At 36.8% G+C, this 22,969-nt stretch overlaps 2 protein-coding genes across 2 annotated transcripts; both read right to left on the bottom strand.

Moving 5' to 3' along the window:
• Positions 1–9,283: 9,283 nt before the first annotated feature.
• LOC125472123 (ammonium transporter 1 member 2-like) lies at positions 9,284–12,436 on the bottom strand. The gene is given in 5 exon segments (XM_048573203.1): positions 9,284–10,278; positions 10,281–10,480; positions 10,482–10,895; positions 12,218–12,317; positions 12,412–12,436. Coding segments are annotated over 5 exon segments (1,617 nt in total). The 5' UTR covers positions 12,422–12,436; the 3' UTR covers positions 9,284–9,385.
• Positions 12,437–14,928: 2,492 nt separating this feature from the next.
• On the bottom strand, positions 14,929–16,570 carry LOC125473869 (ammonium transporter 1 member 2-like). Its single transcript, XM_048577241.1, has one exon. It carries the CDS (start codon positions 16,536–16,538, stop codon positions 15,024–15,026), a length of 1,515 nt encoding a protein of 504 aa, XP_048433198.1. The 5' UTR covers positions 16,539–16,570; the 3' UTR covers positions 14,929–15,023.
• Positions 16,571–22,969: the final 6,399 nt, after the last annotated feature.

Raw genomic sequence — 22,969 nt, 5'->3', positions numbered from 1 at the left:
CCGTTGATATAGATGCAAGTGACAGAATAAAATATACAAATTCAATAATATTTTTATAACTTTTTGTCCACTAAATTAACATTTGAAAGTCCAACTAAAAAACATCGAGTAGGATTCTTTCCTCTCTTATTCTCATCTCCTTCCCTCCTCTCACACTTTGTTTTTTGTCTTATTGTCTCTATGAAAAAATCAATATAAGATGTTGACGTGACTTAACCGTAACTATTTAAGTAAAAGGAGAGGGAAGGGGAGAGAGATTAAGAGGGGAAATAATCCTCCATAAAACATAACAGTAATGTTGCTCTATTTGGCTCATTTGTCCTTCACGTGGGTGGGACCACGGTTGTTTGCTGGTGCAATTGGGAGCGCCTACCTTTGTAATAAGGGGTGTGCTATCCACACACTCCATTTTACTTCTCGCACACCCCTTGATAATTTATGTCCGTTGATCTTCTTCAATTCATCCGATCTGACAACTGAAAATTAAAAAGGTGTGTGAAAAGTAAAATGGAGTGTATGGATATCACACCCCTTATAATAATTGGCAGGGCAGCTGCCATGCCACCTACCCTCCTACAATTGCTCTCTCAATTTTTCACTGTTGGAACAAATTTTTATGGGCAGAAAGCAATTTCACCCAATTACAAAGACAATTGGGAACTGGTGGAGATGCTCTTAATAATGTTTACCAAAATTCAGTAATTAGTTGTTTTAATTTCAATGCGGGTGAAATAAGAATAGAAAAGTTCTTTTTAGTATATCATAATTATTGTTCTTTTAGGTTGAGGAATACTTATTCTTTTGCTTGTTCACCAAGGAATGGGTTCTGCCTATATCTCCAAGAATCCCTTTGAAATTTTTATCCAAGTAACATTACTCGGTTCTCCTCCTTTCAATTCTTTGTTTCAAGGACTGGTGTATTCTTAAGTTCCAAGGAACTAATTAAAGAACAAGACGAAGATGGTGATGGTCTGTGAAGATAGGGAAAAGATCCACAAGTGGAGTTTTGAGTCTTTTAACAGAATTTTAGAAGAAATTAAACTAGTGGCAAGAGACCGGAACAAAGAAATTGATTTGCTGACCAAAGAGATTTGATGGATTTTATTTAGTTTGAAAACAAATCAAAGAAAACAAAATTGATCAATCATGATGAAGAAAAAGTTGCTTCTACTAGGTTTTACGAGTGTTAGAAAAGCAAAAATAGTGGTTTTAGAGGCATCAAAGATCAAGATGAATATAAGAAGTATTAGAAGAGAAAGTGAAGAGAAAGTAAACGAGTTGATGAAGAAGAGGGAGAGAAAAAGGGCAGAGAAAGTGAATGTGCGACTGTCTTTATCGAGTCCTTCTTCCCGGCTCAACTTGCTTATAGAATTCAAGAACATGATTCACTATTTACGTGGTTCTTAGGAGAAATTGGTAATACAAAAGAATATTTTTGCTACTGATTCGAACACTCATCATGACCGTTTCTCAATGCGAGAGAACCGAGTAGTTGATAATAAATTTCTCTGTGAACAATACGACCAAGAATTAAAGCTTAGTGGATCACTGGAAGTGAAAGTAATTGATCATAGTTTGAAGGTGCATGGTAAATTAGGGTTTACCAAGTGGAAAGGGGAAAAGAAAGAGTAATAGTAGTGTTGATAGCTGTGAAGGTATTAAATTGTCTATTACCAACAATGAGGAGGAGAAAGCTATTGTTAATGGTAGCATTGATACCATGAAGTTATTGAAACGTCAATGACTAGGAATAACCAGGAAGCTTTTGAATCATTAATGATGAAAAACCAATTAGAGTTTGGACTTTGGAGCCTTGGAACATGTCGGTAATCTCAAGTTTAGGATCAAAGTTAACATCACTCGCAAATATTAATGAGATCGCTGCTTTTGTATGTATAGATCATCAAATGGATGGAAGGTTTGATCATATTTTGAGAAAAATTGTTGTTTGTAAATCTTAAGAATTATTTTTCTAATTGCTATATATGTCGATGGATGTTTTCTAGTCAAGATATTACTGATGATGAAACGATAGATTTCATATGCTTAAAGCCATGTTTAAAAAAATAAATAAATAAAAATAAATAAATAAATAAGAATTGTCGTAAATGACAATAGAAAAGCAGAAGTAAGGTCTACCATGCTTTTAAATTTTTTTTTTTTTTTTTTTTTGAAAGCATAGTAATCAATGCTCATTTAATGAAAATTTTCAAATGACAAGTATACCCTCACATATTTTACAAAATTACAATCATTGCCCGTACATTATTTTCTTTGACAATTATTATGTCACATTAAATACCATATCTTTTTTAGTCATTTAACATATTTACACCAATTTATATAAAAATTTACCAAACACTCAGACACTATTTTTTTTTTTTTTTTGTTAAAAACACTTTTGCAAAAAAAATTATTACAGCTGTTTATTCTTACAGCACAACAAAATCAATTTAAAAAAAAAACACAGTAATACCAAAGTAGCCCTAAAACGCTTTTTTTGGTAGATTAAAGCAAAAGTACTGGGATATGCTTCAAATGGCTACTGAGGTAAATGGCAAAGTGATGATTGGTTCATCTGTTGGAATTATAAGTACTCACAAAGTCTTCCTATTCCATTCTAATTAAGCATATTATCATTAAAGATAAAATTCTGTGTAAGAGAATGTTGAAACTTGCATTGAGAATTTGACAGACAAAGTTGCCCAATCGGACATTTGATCACAGTCCAGAGAGTTGTCTATGGCAGGCATGAATTTGGAATCAATTCCTCTAATAGTTAAAGATAAAATGCTGCAGCCATGCCGTATACTAATAACGTTCATTGTATGCAGCATTCATATGTATGTATGGTATATGCCTCCATATTTATCTCCTTACAAGGGAGAAAACTTAATTGAACAGGGCTGTCTAACCAGCTTGATTGTCAGATACTCTTGCAAAAGACCTACATCATTAGATATTATCTGACTTCACTTAGTTACACCAAATAGAATGCACATGGTTTATCTTTCTTGAACAGCGCGCACGTGCACATACATATATTTCTTATTATCAGATTGAATAAATAAAATTAAAACAATACTAAGAATTAAGCGAAGATGTCTGAGAAATTAAAAAAGTGTTTTTATCATTAATTGAAAATATCTACATATAAAATATCATAATTATTTAATCATAAAAAATAAATAAAAGAGTAAATTACATGTTACATTCTCAGATTTAGATTCTAGTTTAATTAAGTTGTACTATGATATTTAAATCGTAGAATTAAGGATTCCAAACTACCTATAGAAAACAAGCAAGTCAACATGTAGCTAGAAACTATTGTGATCTCGAAGAGCCAAGTTCTTTGGCCATTCAATGCGAACCGTGACGTGTATCTAGAAAATACCATTACAAATATCTATATTTCTGACTTCTGAGACTTAGAAAAAAAAAAAAAATCAAAGATATTATTTAAATAATTAGTGTCATTATTCATGTTAATTACGAATACTTGGTCAAATAAGTACGCGAAAACAAATAGGGTAATGTTAGAGAGATTAAATTTACAAACTAAATGAAGTGTCACCAATAGAAATAAGCACATTTATCAATACTTAAGTAATAAATCAATCATCAACAAATATAGTATCTGACAATATCTATTTGGTGTACCTAGCAAAAAAAAAAGTAATAAACCAATCATCAACTTTCATGTCCTTTAGTTTTCAAATTTTAGTCTCCAAATTTATTCTCTCTAGTATTACTCAAACAAATATAGTGAAGGGTTAGTACTTAATTACGGATCTACCAATGATATAACTTTAACAAGTAACATGCACGCATGACGCATCAACACTTTGATTGTAACGACCTGTCCCAAAAAAATTATAGTTTTTATAATTTTAGAATGTGAATTCATGAAAATGCCCTTCGAGGCAAATACGTTGAATTTTGTTGACTATCTTGTCGCGTCATGTAAGATCTGTTTTCTTGAAGTATTCTCGTAGTACTCGTCGCTACGGACGCGTGGGCGCAAACAGATTCGAATTCAGAGTTAAAATGATGCTTCTACGGAATTTTAAACGCTAGAGTAATTTCACAAGCGGAGATTTTTTTTATCCCACCCTTGGAGCACTCACGGGTTACCACGTGGCAGACCTTTCCCTGCTTTTCTGGACGGTTCCTTCCATCCCGTGAGACCTAGTTTCTCTGCCCTTAAATTCTCATACACTCTCATTTTTTTTTTTTTTTTTGTGATCAAAATTAAGTTACATTAATATTTTATATTCTTTTTTTATAGAGATAATAAGAAAGAAAAAATAGTGATATAAAATGTTGACGTTGCTTAATCGTGATCTCACAAATAGAAGAAAATGAGAGTATATGAAACTGAAACGGAAGCCAGGTCCCATCCCGTGACCCATTTTACGTGCCTATTTCTTCTTTTCTGTCACTCCATCAGACACACACATCTCACTTCTTCTCCCTCTTGGCCGGCACCGTCGCTCCACTCCCTCTATCTCCCTCATCATCTTCTTCTCTACCGTGACCATTCCTTCACTCCAGCTGCAGCCAAAACAAACACATAAAATCACCCCCTCAGCCCTAATTTCTTCTTCTCGTGCAGCCTTTAATCACCACCACGATCGCCTTATCACTCCGGCATTCATCACTTTCAAGCAGCTTCCCTCCCCAACTAGTGACTGGGACAAGAACACTCACTCTTTCTCTTCTCGTGCACGACACAGTAATTGTGCATCCATTTCCGACAATGTACCGCCGTCTCCAGTGAAGGTGAGCTTCGAAACTCCTCCTATATTCCTCTCCTGTAGGCTAGATCACTTTATTGACGATTAAAAATGATTTTGGTGAAGGTTTTAGCACGAATTACACCTCAGGAAGCATTTTTCCAGAAATCTGGAAATTCAAAACCGTGACTGTTTGGCCATATTCTAGACACTTTTCCGGCCAACCCCATATTCCTTCGAGCCATCCAAGGGTATGAATCTCTTCTCCACATTCCTGAATACATTTTAGATTTTGAATCACTCGATTTTGGCTTGTATCGAGCTTGGAATGAGCTCTCAAAGTTGGACGAAAAATATGGAAAAATTCCAGAAAATTCGATGAGTTTTACTAAATGGTTCCTAATTGTGTTTAGGTGTGTTGGCGAGATGTAACGTCATCCTTGCTAGTTCGAGCAGTTCTCGGGCAATAAAATCTGTGAGTGAACCCCTTCCTAACTTAAATATTTTTATAAAATATTAGCCTAGCATGCATTTCATAATTCATGCATTTAATACGTTTTAAATTATGTTTTCCGGATTTATATAATTATGGTTTATATCAAATTCATGGTTTAATTGCTTTTACGGAATATTCATGATTTTATTGAAATTACATTTATGAACGGTTGTGAATTATGGGATTTGCATATATGGATTTTTATTGATCTCGAATATGACTTATATTATGAAGTTACGAAGATGATTTATTTTATAGATGTGTGAACATGATTTGTCATGGATTTATGATACGAGATTTTGAAATACATTTTTAGTGCTTACCTAGTGGGTTATCATATGGCACATCCGCACACCACTCGTATTGTCTATGGTCATAGGACACAGATGATGGAGGAATGAGATATGATATATTATATACCCCCAGCTTCACCACCGAAAGCGATGTCGGACAGCTTCACTAGCCATGGCTAGTGTCGGTGTGGATGTTAAACTATTTTATTCAGCTTCACCTTCAGGTGATGGACAGGTACTGCTTTCGGATGACTATGATACCCCTAGTTGAGTACTTCACTAATGAGATTTACAGATTTGCCTTCGGGCAATGTTTTCAGCATTTTTTAGTATGGTTTTACACGTACATGTTTTACGAAGGTTTTGCGTGGCATGTTAAGGTTTTCATAAAACCTATATGTAGTATTATATATGTTTTCAAAACAGGGGGTTACCATGTTCAGAAATAAAATATTTTCCTATTATTAGTATTATTAGAAACTATGATCCACTCACCTTTTCTGGTTTTGCACCCCCTTCAGGAATTAGGATCGAGGCATATAATCCTTGCTTCAGGGCACTTCGATTTAGTTATCCTCGAGTCTTCTCAGTATAGATATCATTTCCTTGTTCATATCTTTTCTTAGTAATAATTTCATTGGTAAGCAAGTTCAAAATGGCTTCGTCACCCTCGGTTGTGGGTCAGCACATGCCTACCCTGGTATGTAGGGATATCGGGGTTGGGGCGTGTCATTGATGCTAAACGTTCAATACAACAACAATAATAAAGCTTTTTCTCACTAATTAAGGTCTAAACATTCAATAATTTCCAAAAATACTTACAAACATTGGATTAATGACGTACTATTAGTATTATAATCTCGTTTGGCTAGACATAGCAACGGGTATTGAAGTGAAAGTGATTGCTAGCTAGAAGCACTGTTTAGATGTCCATGGCCTAGAAACCCCTTTGATATGCATTTGAAAATCAATTGCACATTGGTGAGATCCCATTTCCTTGTCGATTTGGAGACAGTTTAATTATATATATATGAATAAAAGAATTGACAATTTATGAGAATGTTACTTGTTATCATAATTGTCGATTTGTATGACATATATAGATGGCTAATTGTAGGCCTGACAAACAGGTCGTGTCTATCGTGTTCGTATCATTTTCGTGTAACACCTGTTATCATAATGGATCGTGTCATGTCACACCCGTTATGATCCGTTAAGAAAAGTATTTTCTTTTCTTAAATTTGCACATACCACACATTGCCACATAAATATTACTTCAAAATATTAAAACATATGTCGTTTAAGTACTACATCTACACTAAAAAATAAGAGTCTAATAAACAAACATTCATACACTACTAGTATATTACAAAGTATTAAATGTGCAAGGATATGCAAAATGAAAGAGCTTTTGTTTTCAAGGTTGTGAAGCCTTTCTAAAAAATTTAAACCTTGCCAATGGAACTCAAAGCTTGCATGTTATTCATTTTACAAAATCCTCAATTTTCATCGAGCATCATGACATAAGATTTTGCGGTATCCACTAATGTAAATATTTTAAATTGAAGATCGAATTCATTCATTGTATTCATATAGGGTCAAGGAGTGTAGTTGTAAAAAATCATCAAAATCAGAGTTAAAATAACTGTTAAATCGTGATTTTTCGTTGATAATCGTCTAACAGTTTTGTCTCTTTACTTGATCTCTGAATGTTTGTTTTTTGCGATTTTTGGCGTATGCAATTTTGAAGCATACACAAACAAGTTTGACGGTTGGATCGTTGAAATTAGTTTCGTAGAATGCGTATCTCATCAAAACGATAGATTCACTAACACTTAGAGTTTATTCATACTTTCATTAAGTATAACATAAGATTTTGTGGTATCCACTAATGTAAATATTTTAAATTGAAGATCGAATTCATTCATTGTATTCATATAGGGTTAAGGAGTGTAGTTGTAAAAAATCATCAAAATCGGAGTTAAAATAACTGTTAAATCGTGATTTTTCGTTGATAATCGTCGAACAGTTTTGTCCCGTTACTTGATCTCTGAATGTTTGTTTTTTGCAATTTTTGATGTATGCGATCTCAAAGTATATACAAATATGTTTGACAATTGGATCGTTGAAATTAGTTTCGTAAAATGCGTATCTCATCAAAACAATAGATTCACTAACACTTAAGAGTTTATTCATACTTTCATTAAGTATAACATAAGATTTTGTGGTATCCACTAGTGCAAATATATTAAATTGAAGATCGAGTTCATTCATTGTATTCATATAGGGTTAAGGTGTGTAGTGTAAATAATCATCAAAATTGGAGTTAAAATAACCATTAAATCGTGATTTTTTGTTAATAACTGTCAAAAAGTTTTGTCCCGTTACTTGATATGTGAATGTTTATTTTTTGCAATTTTTAGCATATGTGATCTCGAAGCATATACAAACATGTTTGACGGTTGGATCGTTGAAATTAGTTTCATAGAATGCATATCCCATCAAAACAATAGATTCACTAACACTTAAGAGTTTATTCATACTATCATTTAGTATAACATAAGATTTTGTGGTATCCACTAGTGTAAATATTTTAAATTGAAGATCGAGTTCATTCACCGTATTCTTATAGGGTCAAGAAGTGTAACTGTAAAAAAATCATCAAAATCGAAGTTAAAATAGCCGTTAAATCGTGATTTTTCGTTGATAACCGTCGAAAAGTTTTGTCCCGTTACTTGATTTATGAATGTTTTTTTTTTTTTTTTTTTGCGATTTTTTGTTGATGCGATCTTGAAGCATATACAAATAAGTTTGACGGTTGGATCGTTGAAATTAGTTTCGTATAATTCGTATCCCATCAAGTTCAATGGTGTGTGTGTATATATATATATATTTATTAAGTAGATTTAAATTTATTTATTTTGTATGTATAACACTTAAGAAATTGAATGGTATGTATATTTAAGCCGATCCAACGGTCACCAATTTTTAATATTTAATTTAATATATATATATAATTATTATAGTTTTTAGGGGTATAAAATTGTTATATTAATGTATATAATTATTATAGTATTTTTTTTAGGGTTATAAAATTATAAAATTAATATTTTGCTTATCGTGTATCGTGTTACCCACGTATATATCTGAACCAACCCGTTATCTTAACGGGTGCTTATCAGGTTACCTGATAACGACCCGATTCGTTATCGTATAGACCCTAACACCTGTTAATTTCGTATCGTGTCATGTCAGATTATCGGGTCTTGTCAGGAATTGCTAGGCCCAGCTAATAGTCTCCAATTAATTAATTTTTTAGAGATGGCCTTTATAAAGAAAATGAATGATCCCGACTTATATATCCGTATTATATGGTGAAATGATGCCACATTAATGAAGAAGGAAAACTTTCCTTCTTGGGACCAAGATCCTCTCCTAATCTAAGGATGAGGATCCTCATGACCAAGGGATGTGGGTCGTTGGATTTTTATCCAACGGTCCACATCTCTTGATCATGAGAATCCTCATCCTTAGATTAGAAGAGGATCCTGAAAATGAAATATTGTCCGCAAATGCTTCATCAAAAAAAAATACTAAAATCAGAACCTCCCAAGAGCTTGCGAAATCAAACTTTGTCATCTTAACTTGCTAACATATATTACTTGGTGAGAGACATATATAGAACTTGGAAATGCATAGTGCATAATGCATGCATGTTATGCACTAACAGTAACAGTAATGAAACATATACTCACTATATATGCGACCATTACGCATCTTAGATTGCTAAGTAGAAATTTATCACGCATGAACAATTGATTTTAGCACAACTATGTAGTGTAGATGTATTATGGAGTCACTTATGCAGGACTGGCATCATTAACAGGCTCAACCCTCCTCATCATAACCTCAGGTTTAATGGATGGATCATCTTCGTCATGGTAAACATAAGCAAATCCACCATGCCTTGTCATATCCATCCCTTGAGTCTCATCCTCCATCGAGATCCTCAATAACTTCAACTTATGAAGCCCATAGAACAGCGGGCCCATGGTAGCACTGACCCAGCCTGCCACCACCAAAATCTGCACAATTTGCGCCGCCAACAGCCTCCCACCACCACCCATAAACAACCCATACGGCCGCCCTGACCAGCCGGAGTACACCTCATTCACATATTTTTCTGTTGCAAACAACCCTGTGAATATCAGCCCCCAAGCTCCACATCCACCATCCAACTGAGCAGCCTCCAATGGATCATCGTATTTTAGCTTCTCCGCCACCTTGTTGCATCCTATCAAAACCCATGCGGCCACGAACCCGCACACGATTGCCGCCCACGGTTCCACCACCGAGCACCCGGAGGTGATCGCGGCAAAACCACCCAACAGACCGTTACAAACGTCGAGCACGTTCCAATGACCCACCAGTGATCGCTTGCTGAACAAGGTAGTGAGAGCGGCTGTGCAGCCAGCCAATGTCGTTGTGACAGCTGTCCTACCAATGGCACTCCACTGACCGTAGTAAGTACCACCATCGCCGTAACTCTTCAAAATCGTGAGAAATGAACCGGGGTTGAACCCGTACCACCCGAACCAAAGCAAGAACGTACCGAGAACCACTAGGGATGCGCTGTGACCCCGCAAGGCCACAGATCGGCCGGTTCGATCAAATCTACCAATTCTCGGGCCTTCGATCACGGCGCCCCATAAACCGGCTACGCCTCCAACCATGTGGACCACACCCGAACCGGAAAATCAATTGAACCGGAACCAAATAGTAAGTTATCGGGCCGGGTTGGACTGGCCCATCCGTCAGCGGACCAAAACCAATGAGACACGACCGGGTAGACAAAACCGGTTGCGAAAGAAGAGTAAATGAGGTAAGCAACGAATTGCGTTCTCTCGGCGATGGAGCCGCTGGTGATGCCAGCGGCGACTATGGCAAAAGCCCAGGAAGAAGCTGTAGTCTCCTCCGGATACAGAGGGGAAGTCTCGGAGGCCGAAGAAGTGTCGGCCGATGAAGGAGTTGGAGGGAGCGCCGAAGGCAAAGGCAAAGCCGAAGAGGTAATAGGAGAGGGCACCGGCAGCGGCATCGAGGACGTTGGTGAGCATGATATTCATGGTGTTCTTGGCACGAACGGAGCCGGCGCATAGCATGGCGAAGCCGAGCTGCATGGCGAAGACAAGGTAGGCGGAGAAGAGGAGGTAAGTGTTGTCGACTGCGTAGGTGGTGTCAGTGAATTTGGCGGAGATTGTGTTAAAGCGGCCGCAGAGGAATTCGGAGAGGGCAGTGGCATTGAGGGCCGTGGTGGCGGTGGCGAGAAGTGGGGCTAAGTCGGAGGCTGTGCAGGTCAGAGTGGCCATGGTGTGTTTTGTGAGTTTCGTCTCCGAGAGAGAGAGAGAAAGAGTGAAGAAGTGAAGACTTGATTTTGTGCTTTATATAGAGAGAAAATCGACGGTGAGAACATGCACTAATGCAATTATGCAACTGTGCTATTATGGTGGGCAAGAATATAAGAAAAAGCAAATCAGTGTGGACCAAAATTGATGAAACGGAAAAACACTTTATTTTTCAATTTTAAATTGAAGAGATTCTAAAATACAACAAAGAAAAATTAAAGTGTAGAACCTATGATGTTATATAATGTTACACACAATTACATTTTGAATTTACAGGTGGAACCAATTTGAGGGGATTTTGGATACAATTAGGGTACAATGTTCAATAATATATTTATTATCGTACTAAAAACATTATTAGGTGGTATATACGTCCGATAACACATTGAAATTTCTTAAACCTGAAGCGAAAGGGTCGGGCACCCCCTTGACCTAAATATATACCCTCTAAATCCCCCACCCCAACACACACACACACACTGTATCATTCTAAAATGTGTTAGTATTTGTTATCTATCAATGATAGAGTCTTGTATATGATGTGTCCTTTAAAGCCAACGAAGGAGTAATTAAGCAAATTAGGTTGAATGTAATAACATGTTAGGGTTTCTCCCTTTGGAGCTTCATGCACGTGAAGGGGCAACGGCCGGTACGTACAGATGAATGAGTTTGCATGGTATTTGGTACGTAAAGTACTCCTCCTTCATGTTTGGTACGGCTAGTGAAGAGATTTTTCAGTGTATCGGAAATATAGTCTAGTACATTAAGTGTCATAATATAATTTGATGGAAATTTTAAAAATAAAAACTTCTCTCCACTTTTATTACGACAATGTACTGGGTCATGTTTCCGATATAATAAAAAAATCTCTCCTGCTAGTGCTAGGTATTTTTTGTCAACTACATGTTAATCAATTGAATCACTAGCCGAGTATTCCAACTGCTTTACTTTCTTTAGTAGCTAATTAAAAAGTTGGGATACGATTCATGGATCTCCGGGATCCTCACAAAGAGGATCCGACGAGGATCCGGATTCATAAAAGTAAACAACAATCAGCATTAACAGGTCTCAACCTTGTACATTATTCTGAGTTAATTACATGATACGGTTGTTTTGTTAACAAAAATTCTTCTTATGCACTTCTTGAGATTGTTATTGAGCAACATTTAAATTCCACTTACATCAGGCAATTCTATTATAAAATACATCGATAGACTTCTGCATATACAGAGAGAGGTAAAGGCAAAACCGAGGGATGCAGGACACGAGGAAGCTCACTTGTCGTTTGGTGACTTGAGTTGTCTTCCGAGTAAGAGAAGTCCGACAGTAGTAAAAGCAGACAATAACGCTGATGAATAGCAGACAGCAAGCAGAGCGCCCGTCAAGGACTGCATTCGGAGATTTTCATATGTTAGTATGCAGCACTAGGTTTAAACAGAAAATAACGGCTACAAGTATGGGCCGGATTATTTTCGAGCACCTTATAGCCAGCATCAAAGCATTGTCATTTGCATACTGCAATGAACTCTCCGGGATGTTTTGGATGCCCTGAGCTAGCTCCCACGAAAGACAAGTAAGGTTGTTACAGGCAAGTATATTTACCCGAAAAGCTGATTACGGCCCCAAAAGAAAACTAAAATTATTTTTCTAATTGCTATATTTATTGATGGATGTTTTCTAGTCAAGATATATACTGATGACGAAACGATAGATTTCATATGTTTAAGGCCATGTTTTAGCATTAAGTGCATCTTAGTGAGATTCATAAGTTTTGCCTAAGGACAGGTTGGGGATTGTGATGCTTTAAAAAAAAAAAAAAAAAAACCAGCTTATTAAAATATCTGGAACATCAAATGTGTTTTGTAAAACAAAAAAAAATAAAAAAAATTATAAAAAAATTGTTGTAAATGACAATAGAAATGCAGAAGTAAGGTCTACCATGCATGCTTCTAATATTTTTTTTTTTTTTTTTAAAGTATAGTACTCAATGCCCATTTAATGAAAATTTTCAAATGGCAAGTATACCCCACATATTTTACAAAATTGCAATCATTGCCCCTACATTATTCTCTTTAACAATTATTATATCACATTAAATACCATATCTTTTTCAGTCATTTAACATATGTACACCAATTTATATAAAAGTTTATCAAACACTCAGACACTATTTTTTTTTTTTTTGTTAAAAGCACTTTTACAAAAAAAAAAAAAATTATTACAACGGTTTATTCTTACAGTATAACAAAATCAATTTTTTTAAAAAGCACAGCAATACCAAAGTAGCCCTAAAACGCTTTGTTTTGGTAGATTAAAGCAAAAGTACTGGTATATGCTTCAAATGGCTACTGAGGTAAATGGCAAAGTGATGATTGGCTCATCTCTTGGAATTATAAGTACTCACAAAGTCTTCCTATTCCATTCTAATTCAGCATCTAATCATTAAAGATAAAATTCTGTGTAAGAGAATGTTGAAACTTGCATTGAGAATTTGACAGACAAAGTTGCCCAATCGGACATTTGATCACAGTCCAGAGAGTTGTCTATAGCAGGCACGAATTTGGGAATCAATTCCTCTAATAGTTAAAGATAAAATGCTGTAGCCATGCCCTATACTAACGTTCATTGTATGCAGCATTCATATGTATGTATGGTATATGCCTCCATATTTATCTCCTTACAAAGGAGAAAGCTTAATTGAACAGGGCTGTCTTGACCGCCTTGATTGTCAGATACTCTTGCAAAAGACCGACATCATTAGATATTATCCGACTTCATTTAGGTACACCAAATAGAATGCACATAGTTTATCCTCCTTGAACAGCACGCACGCACACACACATATATTTCTTATTATCAGATTGAATAAATAAAATTAAAACAATACTAAGAATTAAGCGGAGATGTTTGAGAAATTAAAAAAGTGTTTTTAATCATTAATTGAAAATATCTACATATAAAATATCATAATTATTTAATTATAAAAAATAAATAAAAGAGTAAATTACATGTTACATTCTCATATTTAGATTCTAGTTTAATTAAGTTGTATTATGATATTTAAATCGTAGAATTGAGGATTCCAAACTACCAAAAGAAAACAAGCAAGTCAACGTGTAGCTAGAAACTATTGTGATCTCGAAGAGCCAAGTTCTTTGGCCATTCAATGCGAACCGTAACGTGTATCTAGAAAATACCATTACGAATATCTATATTTCTGACTTCTGAGACTAAGAAAAAAAAAATCAATGATATTATTTAACTAATTAGTGTCATTATTCAAGTTAATTACGAATACTTGGTCAAATAAGTACGCAAAAACAAATAGGATAATCTTAGAGAGACTAAATTTGCAAACTAAATGATGTGTCACCAATAAGAATGAGCACATCTATCAACACTTAAGTAATAAACCAATCATTAACTTTCATGTCCTTTAGTTTTCTAAATTTAGTCTCCTTAGCATTACTCAAACAAATATAGTAAAGGGTTAGTACTTAATTACAAATCTACCAATGATATAACTCTAACAACATGCCCGCATGACGCATCAACACTTTGATGCTAAACGTTCAATACAACAATAACAACAAAGCGTTTTCTCACTAAGTGAGGTCTAAACGTTCAATAATTTCCAAAAATACTTACAAACACTAGATTAATGACATACTATTACTTGTTATCATAATTGTCGATTTGTATGACATATATAGATGGCTAATAGTCTCCAATTAATTAATTTTTTAGAGATGGCCCTTATAAAGAAAATGAAAGATCCCGACTTATATATCCATATTATATGGTGAAATGATGCCACGTTAATGAGGAAGGAGGACTTTCCTTCTCGAAAATAAAGTATTGTCCGTGAATATATATATAGCTTCATAAAATATACAAAAATCAGAACTTCCCCAGAGCTTGCGAAATCAAACTTTGTCATTTTAACTTACTAACATATATTACTTGGTGAGACCATTACACATAAACTCACTATATATGTGACCATTACACATCTTAGGTTGCTAAGTAGAAATTTATCACGTATGAACGATTGATTTTAGTATAACTATGTAGTGTAGATGTATTACGGAGTCACTTATGCAGGACTGGCATCATTAACAGGCTCAACCCTCCGCATCATAAACTCAGGTTTAATGGACGGATCATCTTCATCATGATAAACATAAGCAAATCCACCATGCCTTGTCATATCCATCCCTTGAGTCTCATCCTCCCTTGAGATCCTTAATAACTTCAACTTATGAAGCCCATAGAACAGCGGGCCCATGGTAGCACTGACCCACCCTGCCACCACCAAAATCTGCACAATTTGCGCCGCCAACAGCCTCCCACCACCACCCATAAACAACCCATACGGCCGTCCTGACCTGCCGGAGTACACCTCATTCACATATTTTTCTGTTGCAAACAACCCTGTGAATACCAGCCCCCAAGCTCCACATCCACCATGCAACTGAGCAGCCTCCAATGGATCATCGTATTTTAGCTTCTCCGCCACCTTGTTGCATCCTATCAAAACCCATGCGGCCACGAACCCGCACACGATTGCCGCCCATGGTTCCACCACCGAGCACCCGGAGGTGATCGCGGCAAAACCACCCAACAGACCGTTACAAACGTCGAGCACGTTCCAATGACCCGCCAGTAATCGCTTGCTGAACAAGGTAGTGAGAGCGGCTGTGCAGCCAGCCAATGTCGTTGTGACAGCTGTCCTACCAATGGCACTCCACTGACCGTAGTAAGTACCACCATCGCCGTAACTCTTCAAAATCGTGAGAAATGAACCGGGGTTGAACCCGTACCACCCGAACCAAAGCAAGAACGTACCGAGAACCACTAGGGATGCGCTGTGACCACGCAAGGCCACAGATCGGCCGGTTCGATCAAATCTGCCAATTCTCGGGCCCTCGATCACGGCACCCCATAAACCGGCTATGCCTCCAACCATGTGGACCACACCCGAACCGGCAAAATCAATTGAACCGGAACCAAATAGTAAGTTATGGGGCCGGGTTGGACTGGCCCATCCGTCAGCGGACCAAAACCAATGAGACACGACCGGGTAGACAAAACCGGTTAGGAAAGAAGAGTAAATGAGGTAAGCGACGAATTGCGTTCTCTCCGCGATAGAGCCGCTGGTGATGCCAGCGGCGGCTATGGCAAAAGCCCATTGGTAGAGGAAGAAGCTGTAGTCTCCTCCGGATACAGAGGGGAAGTCTCGGAGGCCGAAGAAGTGTCGGCCGATGAAGGCGTTGGAGGGAGCGCCGAAGGCAAAGGCAAAGCCGAAGAGGTAATAGGAGAGGGCACCGGCAGCGGCATCGAGGACGTTGGTGAGCATGATATTCATGGTGTTCTTGGCACGAACGGAGCCGGCACATAGCATGGCGAAGCCGAGCTGCATGGCGAAGACAAGGTAGGCGGAGAAGAGGAGGTAAGTGTTGTTGACTGCGTAGGTGGTGTCAGCGAATTTGGTGGAGATTGTGTTAAAGCGGCCGCAGAGGAATTCGGAGAGGGCAGTGGCATTGAGGGCGGTGGTGGCGGTGGTGAGAAGTGGGGCTAAGTCGGAGGCTGTGCAGGTCAGAGTGGCCATGATGTGTTTTGTGAGTTTCGTCTCCGAGAGAGAAAGAGTGAAGAAGTGAAGACTTGATTTTGTGCTTTATATAGAGAGAAAGTTGACTCTGTGGACATGCACTAATGCAACTGTGCACAATTGATGAAATGGAAAAACATATATGAAAAAGAATATATGAAAAAGAAAATCAGTGTGGACCAAAATTGATGAAATGGAAAAACAGTGTTTTTCAATTTTAAATCGAAGAGATTCTAAAATACAACTAAGAAAAATTAAATTGTAAAACCTATGATGTTATATAATGTTACACACAATTAAATTTTGAATTTACAGGTGGAACCAATTTGAGGGGATTTTGGATACAATTAGGGTATACTTTTCAATAATATATTTATTATATTACTAAAAACATTTGTAGGTGATATATACGTCCGGTTACACATTGAAATTTCTTCAACCTGAAGCGAAAGGGTCGGGCACCCCCTTGACCTAAATATATACGGTCTCTAAATCCCCCACCCCAACACACACACACACACACACACACACACACACATACTCTATATCATTCTAAAATGTGTTAGTATTTGTTATCTATCAATGATAGAATCTTGTATATGATGTGTCCTTTAAAGCCAACGAAGGAGTAATTAAGCAAATTCGGTTAAATGTAATAACATGTTAGGGTTTCCGTTTGGAGCTTCATGCACGTGAAGGGGCAACGGCCGGTACAGATGAATGAGTTTGCACGGTATTTGGTACGTAAAGTACTACTCCTTCATGTTTGGTTCTGCTTGTGAAGAGATTCTTTAGTGTATGTATTGGAAACACGGCCCAGTACATCAAATATCATAATACAATTCGATGGAAATTTGAAAAATAAAAACTTCTCTCCACTTTTATTATGACATTAATGTACTGGGTCGTGTTTCCGGTATAATAAAAAAATCTCTTCTGCTAGTGCTAGGTATTTTTTGTCAACTACATGTTAATCAGTTGAATCACTGGCCGAGTATTCCAACTGCTTTACTTTCATTAGTAGCTAACTGTTACTTCTTACAAGTTACATATGCTGATTACAGCAATTACCTACCCACATGCATGTACACAAAATACAGTTTGGAACTTGTTAATTTAATTGTTCACTCGCATTCATGCTGAAACCATGTGATAGAGACAATTGTATATTAAATATAATTGCGTGTTGTTAGGTAACACTAAATTTAAAATGTTGGGATAGTCTTCATATTGTCAATTAGTTTCATGATGGAACCTCAACTTTTTTCTATAGTATTAAAGAAGGTTAGCTCGCATATAAAAGCCCAACGGCCAATAATTCAGGTCACACAATTTGTGTTGTACAATTGTTAGATTTGAAAATTCACCACATGCAAGGGGCGTATGAAAATGTAAGGATAAATTCCCACATATCAATGAGGGACCAATCCATGCAATGGCTTATAAGGAGTTGTAGTACACTCCATATTGTCAATTGATTTTATTAATATGTTAGCAATATTCAATCTATTAGACACAATAATTGGTGAAATAATTCAGTCCTTTTATTAATCAAAAGTTTAAGAAAGTTTATGCATAAACTAAGACGTGGCGACTTGGAGATCCGACTATTTTAATTTTAGTAGACTAGGAAAATACACCTAGACAACAACAAGTTTTATAAAAAAGACAACACTTAATTTAGTAAACTACAAGTTGCAGTACGTGTCATCGTCAGTATTACACCAAAGTCACTCTCGTTGTCACCGGCTAATTGGCAAATTGGGTTTTATACGTATTTTCCATGCTTACTTTATATCAAGTGAAGCAACTAGCTACAATTATTTCGTTTGTTTATGATATTAAATATAGGAGTGGTCCTAAATTTTCTCTATGTCATTTCAGAAATACAAAATACAACACACATAGTATAGATGTGGCGACTTGGAGATCCGACTATTTTAATTTTAATAAATTAGAAAAAGAAAAATTAGGCTCCGGTTCCTAGATATCAATATCCTATCACTGAAACGTTATTGGTATCAAGGTCCCTGGACTTGGTACACATAATTATTTTACTATTAATATATTTCCAAGTCAGTTATTTATTTTTAACTAAAAAATTGTAATTTCAAATTCAAATAAATAACTCATTTATTTTCAAATTTCTTTGTTTAAAAACAATTAATATCAAAGACATTCATGAACTACTCATTTGGTATGTGTGTGTGTGTGTGTAATCAATTGTATTTACACAATCCACAAAAATTCATAGATAGTACTATGTAATTGGTACAATATTTTTTCACTTGTAGCTTATGTACCCATAAGCCTTTTTATCAATCATTCAAAATATATCCATATTAATGTACCCATACTAATATGGGTACATTAATTGATTATATGTACCCATAATTATTAGAATTGTTGGATACATTCTTTTCAAATGAAATTTTATGTTGTTTTCTAACGTTTTTATCTCTTTTGAGCCTTTTAAATGCCACAAAATGTGGGACTTTAAAATCCCTTTGAATGTGAAATTAAATTCCATAATTTGTTAGATATTTTGAAAACAATTTTTGCTAGTTTTAATTGTTTTAAATGATAAAGAAAACAATTTTGAAATGGAAAAGACATGTGGCAAGGTGTATTAAAAGTTAGGGACTTGAATAAAAAAAAAATCAATAAAGTCTGCAAATTCAAATGAAAACGACAGAGGTATCCAAATTAAAAAGAATTCGACAACGATAAATTTAAAAATACGATGGACAAATTCAAATGACCTACACACAAATTATTCTTCTACCTTTTCAATGGAAACAGAATCTTCTACCTCTTCCGTAGAAGTGTCATCTTCCACCTGTTCAATGAAAAAGTCATCTTCTAAGTCCATTGATATTTTTTTACTTTCTCTAAATGAAAGGAGATGAAAATATGAGTTAGGGTTTAAGGTAGACAAATCGTCTCCCACGTCCGACTTTTTTCCTTTTTTTTTTAAAATTAGGCAAAACAAGATAATTAATGTCCTTATCAGTCTTTTTGCAAATGGACATTGGAGTTGGAATAACATCACTCTAAAAAAATTAGAACAAACTAGATTTTAATCTAAAGTTTAAGTTGATTAGAGACCGTATTCAAAGTATCCACGCAGTTGACAAATTGGATTTCATACGCATGCACTAATTTATATCGATCAAAGACGTTTTCCTCGGATGGAGGGATCGATCAGGTGAAGCAATTAACTAGCTACACTTATTTCGTTTGATTATGATAAAATATAGAAGTGCTCCTAAATTTTCTACATATATATTTTTTTTTTAAATACAAAAAAAAGACACAAAGTGACACACTCCGACTGAAATTAAGGCGTGCTGGCCGTCACGTGAGAGTAACGTAACCATGTGCACAGTGCGGAAGCAAAATTAATAATAAAAGTATGAAAAAATTAAAACCAAACTACAAAACAATGTAGTTAACATACAAGTGCAAGTGTAAGTGTGATAAGCAAAATTCAGAGCACAGAAAGCATAGTGCAGTCCAGAGGAACAAATACTAACTAAACACACCCAGAGGTGGTCCTACACTGGTGATAATTTGTCAGATATGCCGTGGATTCCTCGTAAGCCACCAAAAAAGCAATCCAAACTAGAACCTGGAAGGGCGCAAAACAGAAAGTGTGAGCGGGCAAAAACAAAGTTTTTCAAAATCATTTCATTATCAAAGTTCTAACCCCTCTCCGTAAAACCTGTATAATTTCCCAGAAAATAGAATATACACTTATATCGAAAACATGTTCAGAAATATGCCATGTCGAATGCCTCCACATAAAATGTAAGTAACCCAGGTAATGTCAATCAATGCAAGAAACATGGCAGCCGGAGTCACCTAACGTGACCTGTACGGCTGAATCTAAAGCTCAAATCCCCAACTCACTAACTATACCTGCACATGAGTAGAAACCACCTAAAATGGTATGTACGACAGGACTAGGTGTAAATAAATACGCTCAAGTGCTACGATCACGTGAAGACTGGGTGAATAATTGCGGGTCACCTACGAGTCGGAACCACCTATAGTGGTCTGTACGACAGGACTGTGCACCTAACTTGGATCCAAGATGAGCGTGTGGTGCAGGAGGTGAACATCACGTGAAGGACTGTGCCCTACTCTAGGCAGGAGCACTAACACAGGAGATGCAGGTTATAAGCTCTCTATGCATCTCACATAACCATTAATTCACAATAAAAAACCATAAACTTACCTGGCACTTACCTATGCGTCCGCAGTACTAAACATACATATATGCAACTACTAATGCATAAATAAATAAATAGGCAAACACTATGTATGGCATTTAAAACATATAAACATTCCATATCATTTTCTGGGAAAAACCACAAGTATATAGGTATAAACGGAAAACCAAAAGCCTACTCACTGATATGTGGAAGGGTCGTAACCCCCTTGTCTCGAATGACTGCACTCGTTCTCAGGATGGGTCTCACCTATATGCGAAACAACTGACGCCTTTAGTATATTCCGTCAAAATTGACGGAATATTCCTTGTCTTCTCCAATGAGTCTCACCGACTGCCGTTGTCAGCCCGGCCGTCTACAACTCGAATTCTTGCCGGAAACACTTTCAAGTCTTGAAATTCACGGAATCTCGCTGAAGAAACCTCGCAAAATCCGGCCAACCTTAGAACTTGCTATCTCGACGTCCAAAATCCTTCAAACTTGTTCCCCAAGCTTCGTAAGAGTATACTAAAGCTCCCTAAGACCTTAAAATCCACTTCTAGACAACGATCTGTACGTGAAAAGTTGGTTTCGAAGTTCGTCCGTACACTTGCAAAGGAAATGGAAGAAAGTCCGAGAGAAAGAAGAGAGAGGGAGTCACAGGAGTGTATAGTATGGGTGCATGTCTGTGTTATGTAGAGTCAACCACCAAAAACAACAAAACAACACACCAAAATGGCAAATATCCACCAAGGACATTATCGCCATTTCACACCTACGGTACAAATAATTCGGGACGGGGTGTCACACAAAGTGTATCATTTCACATGTTGTATTTAGAGTGAACGAGTATTAAAGGGACATATGAATCGTGGTGCATAACGATGTTAACCTGTTGGGTGTAGTTCATAGGTTGCTTCCATCCATGTGTGATTTTCAGGTTCTCGATAATCCTTTTTATGTAGTTGTTTTCTTCGCCAGTTTTCCCAACTATATTATCACGGCTCATGACTGGTCAGAACGAATTGATACAATGAAGTGTCACACATGTACAATATCAATACCATAGTCGTTGAGTAAACAAATATCCGAATCGGACCAAAAATCTGAAGCAGTAAAGTAGTGGCAAAATAGATAGCTCTCAACCTCTATGTCCAAAACAAGGCTCAAGTTAAAAGCTAAAACGTGCAATCACTAGTACAGTAATTTAGATAATATATTGAAAATTAAAATGACATTGCAAATGACAACCTTGTGCAAACTGAAGAGAAAAATTGTTTGACCTCTCAGTAAAGCTAGAGTCATCAAAACCAATAGAATGATCATCTGGGAATAATTTTATTTTTATTAGCTCTTATTAACATAGGCTACGCTAGCAATGATTTAGGACGTTGCACTAACCAGAAAAACCGAGAGGTATTGTGTAACATCCCACATCGCCCAGGGGAATGATCCTTAAATGTATATTCTCATCCTTACCTAGCACGAGGTCTTTTGGGAGCTCACTGGCTTCGGATTCCGTAGGAACTCCGAAGTTAAGCGAGAAGGGGGCTAGAGCAATCTCATGATGGGTAACCCACTGGGAAGTTGCTTGTGAGTTCCCAAAAACAAAACCGTGAGGGAATGGTAAGCCCAAAGCGGACAATATCGTGCTACGGTGGTGGAGCGGGCCCGGGAAGTGATCTGCCCCGGGCCGGGATGTGACAATTGGTATCAAAGTCTAACCCTGGCCGCGTGTGTGCCAACGAGGACGTCGGGCCCCTAAGGGGGGTGGATTGTAACATCCCACATCGCCCAGAGGAGTGATCCTTAAATGTATATTCCCATCCCTACTTAGCACGAGGCATTTGGGAGCTCACTGGCTTCGAGTTCCGTAGGAACTCCAAAGTTAAGCGAGAAGGGGGCTAGAACAATCCCATGATGGGTGACCCACTGGGAAGTTGCTCGTGAGTTCCCAAAAACAAAACCATGAGGGAATGGTAAGCTTAAAGCGGACAATATCGTGCTACGGTGGTGGAGCGGGTTCGGGAAGTGATCCGCCTCGGGCTGGGATGTGACATATTGCCTCATTACTTTATGACAGAATTAATACTCCCAAGTACGACAAATAACACTAAATTTAAGAAGTAGGGCTACTCCCATTGCAAAATTGGTTTATGGGAGAACTCGCCTTTCTTCATATTCCACATCATTCAATTTGTGTTGTTCATATATTAA

This window comes from the organism of the source record quoted next, unplaced genomic scaffold (genome assembly GCF_019419815.1).
Source record: "Pyrus x bretschneideri cultivar Hongxiangsu unplaced genomic scaffold, Pyrus_bretschneideri_v1 Contig11, whole genome shotgun sequence".
Lineage (NCBI taxonomy): Eukaryota > Viridiplantae > Streptophyta > Magnoliopsida > Rosales > Rosaceae > Pyrus > Pyrus x bretschneideri.
This window is presented reverse-complemented; position numbering and strand designations above follow the sequence as displayed.